The sequence below is a fragment of the Kryptolebias marmoratus genome, linkage group LG16 (assembly GCF_001649575.2).
Source record: "Kryptolebias marmoratus isolate JLee-2015 linkage group LG16, ASM164957v2, whole genome shotgun sequence".
Lineage (NCBI taxonomy): Eukaryota > Metazoa > Chordata > Actinopteri > Cyprinodontiformes > Rivulidae > Kryptolebias > Kryptolebias marmoratus.
The window spans coordinates 18797021-18810767 of record NC_051445.1 but is presented as its reverse complement, the minus strand read 5'-3'; the positions used below and the strand labels follow the sequence as shown (position 1 = coordinate 18810767).

Below are 13747 nucleotides of genomic sequence, written 5' to 3'. Positions count from 1 at the left end.
GTGACTGAAAAAGCACAGACAACAAAGGCGACATCTATGGAAGAGCAGTTTGACCGTTTTGATGTATTGGTACATATCCATGCTCAGATATGTTGAGTAAAGTAGGCAGATGAAAAGACAGGTTCATTGAAACTGGTCTAGAAGACGGTTCCCAAAAAACACGTGTGTTTGAATGCAGAGCTCTGTCTTTGTGGAGCTCCATCACTCTGCTTGAGTCCAAATATTCATCTCAACAGTCATCTTACTTAATCTTTTGTCTTTTTTCATGTTTAGCAGCAGATTCCCTCTTATATTGTGACCTGAACATCTTCTTTGAGCTTCTACTCTTGTCAGATTACACCATGTTTGTTCACCTACGCAGACCACAGCCAGCCTAATGTAGGTTAATCTGGAAAATCAAGCTTCCACATGGTTTTTGGCAGATTTAGCTGACTGTTTTGTTTACACTGAGTGCATACCTGCATTCCAAATTTGCATATCAATATATCTTGAAAATGACTAGATTAAAGTAAAACTGCACCAATTGATATAATGCAAAAAACCTTTTCATAGTTTACAATGAATACTTTTAAAATGTGGTTTTATAAGGTAAATTATTAAAACTCAATTTTTTTAAAGCAACTTGACACTGCAAACTGAAAAAAGTGAGAAAGTAAAGGGCAGTGCTGTTAATTTTTTTGATGTTACATTCCTGTAAAACACAAATCCTTGTGTGAGAAACATGCCATTTTAAATGTAGAACAGCTACCCAAAGTCTTATTGTTGGCACATCAATTACATTTTTTAAATATATATATATAAATAGTGCAATTTTCAAATATTTTTAATGATCCAATGAGTAATATTTTACAGTCGGGATACACAGAGAGGGTGGAAAAAAATATGTGTATTTTTGGAAAACACTGTGGGGAAAAGGAAAGTTCAAACAAATACAAGCAGACAGTGTACAGTAAGTACATTCTTTCACCAAATCGGGAATTCACTATATCAACTTGTCATCAGAATGAGCTTTAAGAACGAACAACCTTTGAGAAAATGTGTATTTTATGTCTGCAAATGCCCGTTTGTTATTAGAACAAGAGTGGGCCAATCGCAGTGATGACTGAGGGAACAGTAAAACAAATGCGCTGCATTGGAATAATTAATGGGAAAAGGATTGAATATTGACAAAATTCCAGCATCACATGTCCCTAGACAAAATCTAAAGCCTGTTTGCAGCAAAACTACCAGGTCAGCCACATAATGACGGCAGCTGACAGCAGTAAACAGAATGACAGCTGAGCGCTCATATTGGGATTAATCACTCCTACAAACCTCGGGGACAAAACAGCAACAAAAGCACTGTGATCAAGCAGGATTTCTTTCCACTTGAAATGATTGTCTTTAATGAGGTAAGAAATAAAAAGTCTTTGTAAACAGGTTTAAAGTAACTAATCGGTGACTTATTGTTGCCCTTCCAGCCAGTTGGTTCACAGAGAACAACAACCAGACCAAACCAGACCATTCTTCGTGTCGAATGCCTTCAAGTGAGTGCTGAATAAAAAAACAGGGAGCTGAGATCTTCGGCTTTTGCAGCAAAAACTCCACCTTAAAGACCAAAACCTGTCCCGTTCGGCTGCTTTACTGCGAGCGTCTGTGTGCACCTGCAGGCCTGCCAGCTTGCTGAAAGCTCAGCAGTCAGATTCTGGTCCCGAAGGATGACGCACTCTGCAGACCTTCAGTGTTTCTGTACATTATTGTCAAATTATCTTTGTTTTTGTGAACATATGTGTGAGCACGATCATGGCCGGGGTGCTTAAGAGCCACTGGTGAAGAAATGCATCCCTTTCTCCTCCCCTGACATCCACTGCAGCTGTTTGGTACTTTTCTAAACTCCAATTTTAGCGCCCGGAACTGAAAGGCGAAGGCGGACGTTGATGTTTTTGCCCTGTGTGTGTGTGTGTGTGTGTGTGACTGTCTGTTACCAAAACATCTCATGAACCACTGAAAGGATTTTAATAAAACTTACAGAAAGTGAAGTCATTGGAGGTACGTATATCTACAACTGATGAACCTTTGGAGTCAGCCCAGTTCAATATGGCCACCACAGCTAATGCTAATAAGCCAACACAAAAGAAAACTATAATTGAATCAGTAATACAGACACTGAGGTATAATTTGATGTGGTAGTAGCTGAGAGTCATTCAGAACACATACTCTGACTGTGACATCTCGCGACCTCACACTGACATGAAAAGTGGCGGGTAATATGCATTCCTTTCAAGGAAAGCTAGGCTTTTAATTTTCCTAACAGTCCTGCTTTTATCACAACCTTTTCACTGGTTTCTTCCTCATGTACACCATGTTTTTCTTTCTCACCTTTTCTATCTCCTAAACACAGTTCTCTGGTCATTTTCAGTCCTGATTGTTTCTCCTCTCATACTGCCTTCACGTCACCCCATTGTGGAGTGAATAAATTTTCACTAGACTTGTCCTCGACAAAGACCAGCGTCCTGTTGGGTTCACATGCAGCAGACAGCGAACTAAAGGCTGGCTCTAAAGTCTGCCTCCATGCCAGGAGGTAGCTGGTGGATCCCATGGCTATCTACTGTTATCACAGCCTCCGAAAACAACAGCTTTAAACAAGCAGGACTATCTGACGGAACATCTGACTTTTGTGCATGAATAACCACATGCACGTGTGTTGAAAGGCTCCAACAGAAGGGCCCGTTTATCTGAGCCCAAAATGATAACTTCCACTGCCAAAACAACAACAAAAAAAGCAGTCTACAAGTGACACTGGTAGAAAGCGTGTTTACAATTTCCCAGCTGATTTATGACAGCATTTCAGCAAAAGGGAAACATTTCACATTAATGCAGACAGCTGAGCAGTTCCAAATCTAATTACATTTGGATATTTCCATATTTTTGTTTAGGCTCCCGGGTGTCTCAGATTGTAACCATCCTGCAGGAGGAAACGGGAAGCTGAGAGACACAGGAAAACAATCAGAGCTGAGGAAATAGGGACAGTCGTAGGGAAAAACAAAGATTACTACCGTGATTGCTCCCTATTTAATTGTGTGTGTGTGTCTATGTGGGTGGGTGGAGGGGGTTATTTTGTGACTGTGGAAACAACAAAAAGCGACTCTACATCTGGAACCGAACTCCACCCTGACTGCATGAAGATAGGCTACAATGTGTTACACTCTCTGTTATTGTCTGCATGAACTACAAGAGGTAAATGGAAAAAAAAGTGACACCAGCACATGCAATAGTGAACAGTACAGAATCAAAAGCCAAAAACCTAAACTGTAGTAATACTAAGACAGAAAGAACACAGAGCAGGTGCAGCACCTCCATATCTCTGAATTAATTTATTTTACACAGCTAAGGTCATTTAATTCACCACGCAATAAAAAACTAGTCATAATCACAGATATTTAAAACATTATCCTATTGAATGTATTAAAAGTGTTGACAATAGGAATGGGCACTGATTTTAGAATATTCAAAGCCTACTCGAAATAGGCAAATTTTTATGCCTATTTTATTATTTTTATTTTATATTTACTTGGCATAACTGAGTTGAACCCATTAATCCAGCCCTCTGCAGCAGTCCTAGGTCCTTATGTGGCCCTTTGAGGAAAAGATTACCCACCACTGATCAAGACATACGGTATACAATTATTCTCTGGAAAATATAGGTTTTCAACTTATTCAAAATCCCCACCTGAGGACGGATTACAGTATAGTAGTAACACTACCACTGTTTAGATTCAGGGGTTTATTTCTAGGAATTCCTCAAAAAGCCACACACTAATTTTAATCTAGAGCAAATATCAACCACTCCGATGGTAAACAGGAGGGAAACAGATTAGATGACTTTCTATTTTGACAGTGTTGCCTTTTAAAAGTACACTTACAACAACATGACCCTGTTTTCATTAAATAGTAAAGCATGTCAAAGGATTATATTAAAAGGAAACATTCCCAGCATTCCTGACCCTCATATCCCCATCATCCAGCTGCAGAGGAATCCATATTGACAAGCTGCTTAAATATTACATTTTTACAAGTCACTAAACTTTCCTTCATGGTCAAGAAGCTTCTCTCCTATTTAAGCTCATGGGGTGTTGGTAGGAAAGAAGATTTTTGTCATCTTCTGAGCTACTACCACATCGCTTGTTCATGAATGGGTAACAGTTATTATTATTATTGTTTAAATTTATCTTCTGGTCTGCAGTGTTGCAGCTTCTGTTTTGGTCACAATGTTGATGTTTAGCTAAAGTCACACATCTTTAATGAATTCTATGTGGCACAATTTGAGCAAAGTTTTTAAAGGTTTAGATCTTTCACTTGTGAGTCATAGTTATCACCCACTGCTGAAGGCGAAAGGGCAATGATTTTGTGTCTGTGCATGATGTTTTTTTCTGTTTGCAAAATATCTCATTTTAATGAAACTTTCAGGAAACATTCAGTGACTGTGCTGCTACAACTGATTAACTTGACTTTAGAAAACACAAAAATCTGTATAACTCAGTCAATTTTAAAGATACTGAGCTAAAATCTGGTTTGGCTGTAGCTGAGACTCATTCTCAACACATACTTCGAGCAACATCAGATTGTGCAAAACGTCTTTTCCAATATTTGACCGCAAGTGGCTCTGTCATTTCTCATCATAAGATGATCTTAGCTGGCATGAAAAGTGGTGGGAAATATGCATTTCATCGAGGAATGCTAGGTCTTTAATGCTGCAGTGTTTTAGCTCAAAAATGTATGACAAAATATATCAGTTGTTTGGATTGTATAGTTGAAACAATTAGGTTAACCTTTGCTAAATCGAGTGACTAACCTCTCTGATGGTTACAACTGTTTTAACTTTACCTGTAAACAAAAATCTTTGCAGGAGAAGAGGTGAGACGACATGAGTCACATGCATTTACTGGTTAGCTTGCAGGTCAAAAATAGTTCCTTGTGGGGCTGCTGAGAAGTAGCTCTAAGTATAGAGTGGTGTTTCACAGCCAAATACAACAAAGTGAAAGCAGCACATCTCAATTTGTCTTCACTGTGGCACTTTGCTCTCCCGACACTCCTAAATAATTCAGCTCAGCCGTGCAGAATCATGTCATACTTACAGGGGGACACAGGCAGGATCTGGATGGACATGTCTTCAGCTTGTCAAATGACCAATGAAGTGAGCAGCGTGGCAGCACAAGAGCAGTACCGTCCACGAATGGGATTCCACGTTCCTCCACGTCTAAGAAAAATGATCTGGCTTTTTTCCAATCAATTCGGTTTCAAAATTATCAATCGTCTGCCTGCATTTCATCTCAGTACAACCTGCAAAAACTGGGTATTAATTGGTCAGATTTTTAACTAAAAAAAGGCAGAAACTGGCAGCATTTGGTTCTGTGTTTGGGCATTTATTGCTAAACAAAATCGTAAAACCTCTACAACAGTCCTTGAGCCACACTGTTGCTGTGATTGAGCCCTTTATCGTAGCTTGGGAAAGGTCCAAATTGCCACTGCATTTGCACAAAATGCAAAGCTCCTATTAAAACTAATTCCAGCCTAGTCTCATATTGTTCATCTGAATGGATAAAGAGCATCTTCATTCCTCTTCATTCTGCAGCAGCACGACCATCGAAACCTGCAGAAGCATCCAGTGATGTTTCCCTGTTCCTGGAGCAGCCCAGCATCCTTTATATCCCTCAAGTGCAAGGAGCAACAAGCGAGCACACGTACACAGACAACATCACCTACTCCCCCCTTGCCGCTGTGCGCGCGCCCCTGACTCGTGACATGCAGCCCCTCCCCCGCTGGCCATCTCCAGAGAGCGATTGGCTGTTGCGCGAGGGAGGGGCCGATGGCGATTGGATGGGCGACAGAGCGGAACCTTGCTTTTCTATGCATCAGTGCTCTCCAGAAAAAGACCAGTCTCCGAGAGTCAGGGGACAAAGATAATGATGATGATGATGATGTGAGAAAGAGGGATGAGATGAGGGTTCAGGGGGATGGGGCAGCCGCTCACCTTTATTTGATCAAAATGCTTTCTCTGGGACACGTACATGAAATTATGACTCTTATCACTGGAATATGATCTCGCAGAGGGAGCAGATTCTGATGCAAAAGGGAGAGTGTGATGTTTGTAGCGCTGCAGACGAACTCTGTTTGACTTCAGGGGGAAATTCAGTTTACAGCAGATGGAGCGTATTAGCAGATGGTGGTGTATTTAGATGTCTGATGTGTTTGTTTGTATGTGCATGGCACGGGGAACAGCTATGAATAGCAATTAAGAAAAATCCATACTGGTGAATCTGATCAATGAGTTGATGATGCTTGGTTGGTGATGATATGTGCTTTTATGCTGCAAAGAAGACCTGAATCTAAATCCAGTGGGTCAATGAGTTTCTGAGTCCTTACATACTGAGGCAAAAGGCTTTATGGGAGCAGCACAATGTCACAACTAACAAAAGTATATGAATAAACAGAGAACAACTTTTCTTATTATTGACACCCACAGAAAACACTGCAATGCCAAACACATGTTGTTTTGATGATACTTTGTGCCAGCAGGATGTTCTACTTTAAAACCCAACACAACCAGCATGATCCTTTTGAGTTTATCTGCTCAAAGCAGGCATTAAGGCACAAACAGTAGTCAGCATGTAAGCTTGGGCACTTCAGGACAAACTGAATTCACAGGAGGACACAAAGATGCACAAACTATAAGACAGAAACACTCCGTACAATGTCTGACTGTACCTGAGTCTGACACCGCAGGAAGTCTAACTGCTTTCCTTTTGCTCTCCTTGAATATGTGTGTGGGAAAAAAAGTCTCCAGGCAAACTTGTAATAATCCACAGTGGGGAAGGAGATGACATACCTAAATGCAAGACTGGGAGGATGTAGGTAATAAAAGTAAAGGACATTTATTTTCCAAAACTATGGGAGTTGCAAAAGACAACCTGAAAAGAAGTAAATGCAACACAAACTTGGGGAAAAAAAAAAAAAACCGGCATGAGAACAGGGGAAGATGACAGAGTGAAGAAAGCTAAGAGATGTACAAAAGTTAATCACAATTTAGAAACAATGGTCAGGTGTACTGAAGAAAGAAGACCAGGATGACCACTCTCTCTCCATTTCATCCTTTCTCATCAGAATGGTGGCGGACGGCTCGGCTCACAGCTGACTCACTGGATGAGTGCAGCTCGGCTTTCCCAGGTCAATAAATCCTACGCTGCTCTTGTGGTTTTCAATGAACTTTTGCATTTCATTAATGATGACGATGAAAGCCTTCATCCTCTTGCCAGGGACTGTGTAGTGAGATTGTCAGGACACTCGGGGCTCAGATCCATATATACCGAGGGCCCTCTTCTTCTCGGTCGTTCACTTGGAAATCCCTCCACACGGCGTCTTCTATTTCATCAACAACAACAACTTTATGGTGCTTTATTGCAACCAGCTGATAAAGAGAGCAGATCAGGACAGCCAGCTAAATAAATAAAATAAAATAAACTTCCTCCACAAGGCTGGTATTGCTCTTCCTCTGACACCCGACTGTTCAAAGTGAGAAGTGTACCATTGTAAAGTGCATTGGAACACTTTTATGAGTACAAGTATTAGTACACAGACATGGTATCAGACCAGTACTCGATACTGGTTTCAGTATCAGTGCATCCCTAATAGGAAGTGAGACTGGGGAAACTTGAACAAAAAAGTCTGAGAAGTCAAAGAACAAAAACCTACAGACAACAAAGCACTGCCAAGCTAAACTTTAACAGCACCTCGTTGCCGAAGAAAACTACACAAACTGTCCCTCTTAAAGTACTGCAGTATGAGTTCCATTCATAGTTAATATATGTATGCTAATACTTCTTTGTGGAAAACAGAAGTATGGACACTAGTTGTACATAATTCATGCTTCACTGAAAACAGACTGACAGCACCTCTGACTGTGTGCTCCTCTGTGAGCCGAGCTCCAAAAGGCCAACCTAATTCTTAGCCAAGCCATCATTTTAAACCTATACATTGTAGCACAGAACTACATATAACTGCCTTATATTGGATTGAGCTAATGTGTTTCCTCAGTCCTTGGCCTGTTTTTTAAGAATGTTATGAGCTCTGACTGCATGCTTTTGGCTCTTTTTGTCATGTTGTCTGTACACGTTTTCACTTCAGGGGTGAAAACTAAAAAAGCCCTTCAAAAATCTGAGTGGGTAAACAAAACTTATTCAAACACTACACCGCATCTGTGAACACACCCCATATAAAGTTTCATCTTCCCTATTCTGACCCCTGCAGGGGAGAATTTAAAAAAATAAAATCCAGTGAACTCTGAAGAAAACCACTTCCTTTGCTGCTTGGAAATTTGTGTGTGTGTGTGTGTGTGAGTGAAGGAGCACTGTGCCTGGCTGCTCGTCGACCAGCGATGCACATGGTTAACATTCAAAGCCCGGTTCAATAGGAACCACATAGTGAGCTCAGTGTGGGCAGGGATGAGAGACTGAGCTCACTGCTGAATTAAACTGAACAGAAACATATGGTAGAAAAGAGGAAGAGAAAACACCCCAATCTTTGCTTCTGGGTTCAAAAACCTTGCTTCTTTTTCGGCCAGAAAGGCAAACAGTTCTCATCCAATTCACCATACCAAGCATGCTACATCTTATTAGTACAACAGGAGATCAGCATCATCCCAACTAAAACAGCCAGTTGGCTACTGTCGCAGATTATCTTGCACTGAGAGCCAGAGCATATCTGGGAACAGTCCAACTATTTACTCTAAGCGTGCTTAGTCCGTAGTCCATATGCAGGCCAAGAGTGTTTTAGGGACACTCGTGGTTTTGTGGTTATCTCCTCCAAAAAACACATGCGCACTGTATTTGTGCCTTTCTAATTTTTCTCTGTCTATAATGAGATTTACTGAATAGAGTGGGGGTAATTTGACACAGGTTAAGTAAGGCAGACTTGCAAACCACCACAAAGTCATTGATGTTTAATGGGCTTTTTTTTTTTACGCACCAAATAAAATCTCATAATATTTAAATCCTGAGTGCAAACGATGGGAATTAAAGACATTAAAGCCAAGATTAGACTTGAGTGTTGGTCCTGGCTTAAGTGAGTTGTGATGTAAACAAAGACGAGTTGCCAGACGTGCTACAGTCTCCACAGCGCTTCTCTTAAACAGTGGCCGCCACTATTGAGAACGCTTCCAGAATGTCTGGTTTTAATGACTTCAATCAACTCAGAGTATCTTCACCTTGAGTTAAGAGCATGCATGAGTGCACTAAAAAGCCATAATCAATGAAGCCCCAATACTCTGATTCACCATATTAACTGCATGGGAAACTAAGATACTAAGTACATACATGGCAAGTGTGTAATAACACGGTACAATTGAACCGAAAGCGTATTTGATGATTTTGCCAGTCAGCTAAACTCTTTAGTCTATCATAGAGCTTTAATTATAGACTGTTTTTTTTCCAGTATGAAGAGTTAAATAATTTAAAAAAAAACATATTAGGTCACATTCCTCTATATATTGTTTAGAAAACAATATGCTTTCATAGTTGGAAGATGTGTCTGTAAACTGAGATTCTCAAAACAAAAAAGGGATTTTACAGTTAATCAATCTGGTTACGTCTTATTGGGTTGTGCTTCGGCATACAGATGTGTGTAGAAACACATCCTGCCCTGTCGCTGTTCCCCTTTTTTTACCAGGTGTCCTCCGTGCACCGTGCAACAAGTAACAAAATGTGCACGACCAGCCGAAATGACACAACACCTCAGCGCGACAGGTTCTGTGATGTCAAGTTTGGTTGAGAACGGCAAGCATAAACCTAAAACTCCCTTAAGGGTGTGTGGTCTGTACAGTCCTGACAGAACAGATTACAGTTGACAGATCAGGGAAAAGACACAGGTTGATGCTGACAGACGACAGTTGACAAACGTCAAGGGATGCACAGTGGTCACTAAGAACTAAAGTGAGGTGTACAGTTCACCAATTCTTTGTGAAAATGTTCACAGTAAGTTTGAGAGCCCTGCTCACACTGATCATGAAACAGCAAAACTCCCCATATATGACAGAACATCATCAAGACGTGTTGCTAAAGATATTATTTCCTATTACAGATTGTTTTGGTGAGATAATTGATTTTTTTACAGTGTGATCAACAGTCTAAAGGCTTCCGGTATCAATGGATACAATAATAATTCTTTACCAGTCATCACGCTGGAATCCTTCGTCTCACTTCATACTTTTTTTTTTTTGCATGTCAAACAATATATACTTACTATAACCAGAACGACTCATCCATCCTAGTAAATACAAATGTAATTTAATTTAACTATACATGGAGCGCTGAATAAACAGTTTTATTTAAAAAAAAAAAGTTTCTCAAATCACTTTGGCCAAAAAAAGATTTAGATTAAATAATCAGCTGAAGTCACGTCAAGGAAGATGCACAGAAAATAAAAATCTAAAAGTAGCAACACTCAGAATGACCAACAATGAAATAAAAAAGAAAGGAAAAGCAAACTGTGGATAAAAGGATAACATATCCATCCCTCTTGGGGTCAAAACATGTTAAATGTGTCTGTGCATATCTGAGCTTTATTACTGTATGGGAAAAAAATATACAGAATGGTTAAATAAATAAATAAACTAGACCATTTGAGCTTTTCTACAGCCAATGCTAGCTGATTAAAAATTGCTCAGCCAATTATTTGTTCTATCTCTGGAATAAACCTTTACAAGCAAAATAAATGAATTATATCTTTATTTTTTCCAAGACACCTGCAAATTCATGTCATGCTAAATTAAGATTCTCAACCCAATTTGCTAAATGGACACTTCATTCGACTGTGAGTTAATTGTGTTCACGGTAATTGAAAAGGAACTATGAACAATAAACCACTAATGACCAATGCAGGCTGATTACATTTGATTTGCTGTGAGCAGCTCCTGAATTCCTCCCTCATTTTAACAGGAACTCGCAGAGACACAAAAGCAGCTCCAATTTGTGTGAGCCGGCCTAAAAGTTGAAGTTCAAAGGGTTCCTGAGCCAAAGGCCTGTGCACAGGATTTGGCTGCCATACCTCCCAATCACTTCACATTATCACTAAGTCTTATTTCTGGCAACTGGGAGTAATAGGGCAAGCTGTCATTGGAAAACAGTCTTATTTTTTTTTTTTTTCATCCCTGGGTGACCCAGTTGGAAAACACTGGGACGAACGTGTATCTAACACATCAGACCCAGGGCTAGATGAAAGACAGTACACTGACAATGACACGCTCTTTTTGCTGTAGCCCCAACACTGTAAGTCCCACGACATGCGTCTCGACAAAAAGTGTTTTCATGTTTTCCCTCGGCATGACATCTCCAATGACTGTCTGCCAGTGTATGTCAGCTTTCACAGCACAGATTGTACAAAAATGGAAATGAAACTTAACAAGGAAAATCTTCAAACAATTACAAAACACTTGAGTCAAAAAAATAAATAAATAAATTAGCTGAAAGAAAATATAGTAAGGGAATTAGGCCCTGATTTCTTTGAGGCAATATGACGTTTTACTGCCCTGTTTATGTCCACAAACAAGTAACCCAGGAGACAGTGACTTGGTGTATTTTCAGCATATGAGTCCTCTGGGTTTAGGGGTTGAAAACCTACAAGGTTATGGTTGCTAGATGAGCTTGAATCTAATGGGATTTGACACAGTGGAGCTTTGTTGAAGCACTAGTTTGCTTAAGGGGCTAGTTAAGGTCTTTTGAAGTGTGGTTCTGTAGTTTAAACAACATATTACCTGTTGTAGGTAGCTCTTTGAACCAGCTCAGTGACTCTCAGCGACAACATCAAATTTTAGCTTAATATCTGTAAAACTGGCATATTATTGTTTTTTTATTTGTGTTGGCTCATGTTGATTAGCTGTGATAACCACCTTGAATTACTCCAAAAGGTAATCAGTTGAAGATGTACAACCAATGATTATTTTCTGAAAGTTTCAGTAAAATTTCAGCGTGAGAGATTATTGGTAATAGACAGGTGCGAAAACACACACACACACACACACACAGATATGGGCAAAAACAATATCACTCCGCCTTCACCTTTTGTAAGAGCCATTTACAACAGGTAAGATATTATCTGTTTACAACCTTTTGCCAGAACTCCTTTGCAAAAGATCTAAACGATTACTTTAAAGTAGACAAATTAATGAGAAGGGTCTAGTTGCAGACTATGGGGAGAATCGCCACTGAAAACACGTGATCTGCATCTCCAGGGAACAGCAGTAATCTTTACTCATTGTCACAAGAAACACGTGATGTCAGCCACCACTGGCAACATTGAATTACGTATTACCTTGACTCTACCCTAATCCTAACCTTAACCCTTTATCTTAACTGGTGGAGATGGAAATGACATGTTACCGGTGGAGAGTCTCCCTATGGTCTGCAGCTTGATGCTCTGTAAACAAATTCTTGAATTCATGTCCCCATGCTGACAAAACTTGGACCTACCTGAGGTTTGACCGGGGCCATCCAGTTTGGATTCACATTTTGGAAGAGAGCAATCTAAACAGAAAAAGAGAGAGAGAGAGAGAGAGAGAGAGAGAGAGACAAAGAAATGCATGAGAGACAGAAGATTTATGAAGGGAATACAAAATGAACAAACGGTCATGTGACTCACTGGGGCGCTCGTAAAACTCTTGCAGTGTCAAAACTGAAAGCGGCAGAATTACAGGGTACGCATGAGAGTAAAGCAGCCCTTTGATCGGATATCTGGTTCGTCCCTCCCTGAGATTAAACAGCATGTTGAACGCAGATGCACATGCGTTCAACATGTGCACCCACATGCATATACAGAAAACATACAGCTAGAAAAGTAATTATTGATTTTAGTATGATTGTAAAAGTAAAGTGGGGGGGAGAATGGTCTACATTAACACTGAAAACTTCAATACTGGCATCAAATTTGGTACAATAATAAACAAAACATGTTTTACCCAACTTTTACGTGCACCGGCGTTCATCGTGAATCTAATGGCAGGCGCTCTTTCTGGGTCACGGAGCGCCCGGACACTATCGTGGCACAAGATAACTGAGAGGAGGGGAAAGAAGGACACGGGCAGCTTAGTTCTCCACTCTGACTTCTCCTGGCTGCCTTTCTAAAAAGAACAGCCTGGCATATGCTGTCGCCTAGCAAGGATTACAGTAAGCACCTGCTCACTGGCTGTGTGCTTCATTTTACACAGCACAGATCGAGTGCTCGGTCCAGTTAAGAGTCCCGATAAAGTTCTCAAGGCCTTATCAGTGGAACGGCAGAGGGCGAAGGAAGCCGAACGAGATGAAAAAGTGGAAAAATGAAACCGCCAGCCCGAAGGAACGAGAGGGAACTTTCACTTGTGGCTTTATTAAAAATCAAACGCTTGAAGGCACACCTAAATAAAATAATCACCACTGATTCTTCTTCAGTATCACTTCACCTTGAGAGGATGAAGAACATAAAGATGCTCGATGTATACAGGTGCTGGTCATAAAATTAGAATATCATGAAAAAGTAGATTGATTTCAGTAATTCCATTTAAAAAGTGAAACTTGTATATTATATTCATACATTAAATACAAACTCATATATTTCAAATGTTTATTTCGTTTAATTTTGATGATTACAAATGACAACAAATGAAAATCTCAAATTCATCATATCAGAAAATTAGAATCTTGTGAAAAGGTTCAAAATTGATGGCACCTGGTACCACACTCTAATC

The 13747-nt window shown here is 40.1% G+C and overlaps 1 protein-coding gene across 4 annotated transcripts in view; it reads right to left on the bottom strand.

The window, feature by feature from the left end:
* Positions 1–13747, bottom strand: part of triob (trio Rho guanine nucleotide exchange factor b) — a 106512-nt gene that overhangs the window by 80868 nt on the left and 11897 nt on the right. For all 4 annotated transcript variants that reach the window (XM_017409929.3, XM_017409928.3, XM_017409926.3 and 1 more), the window contains exon 2: positions 12498–12551. In XM_017409929.3, coding sequence (XP_017265418.1) covers positions 12498–12551 — 54 coding nt within the window. The remainder of the gene's footprint in view (positions 1–12497; positions 12552–13747) is intronic.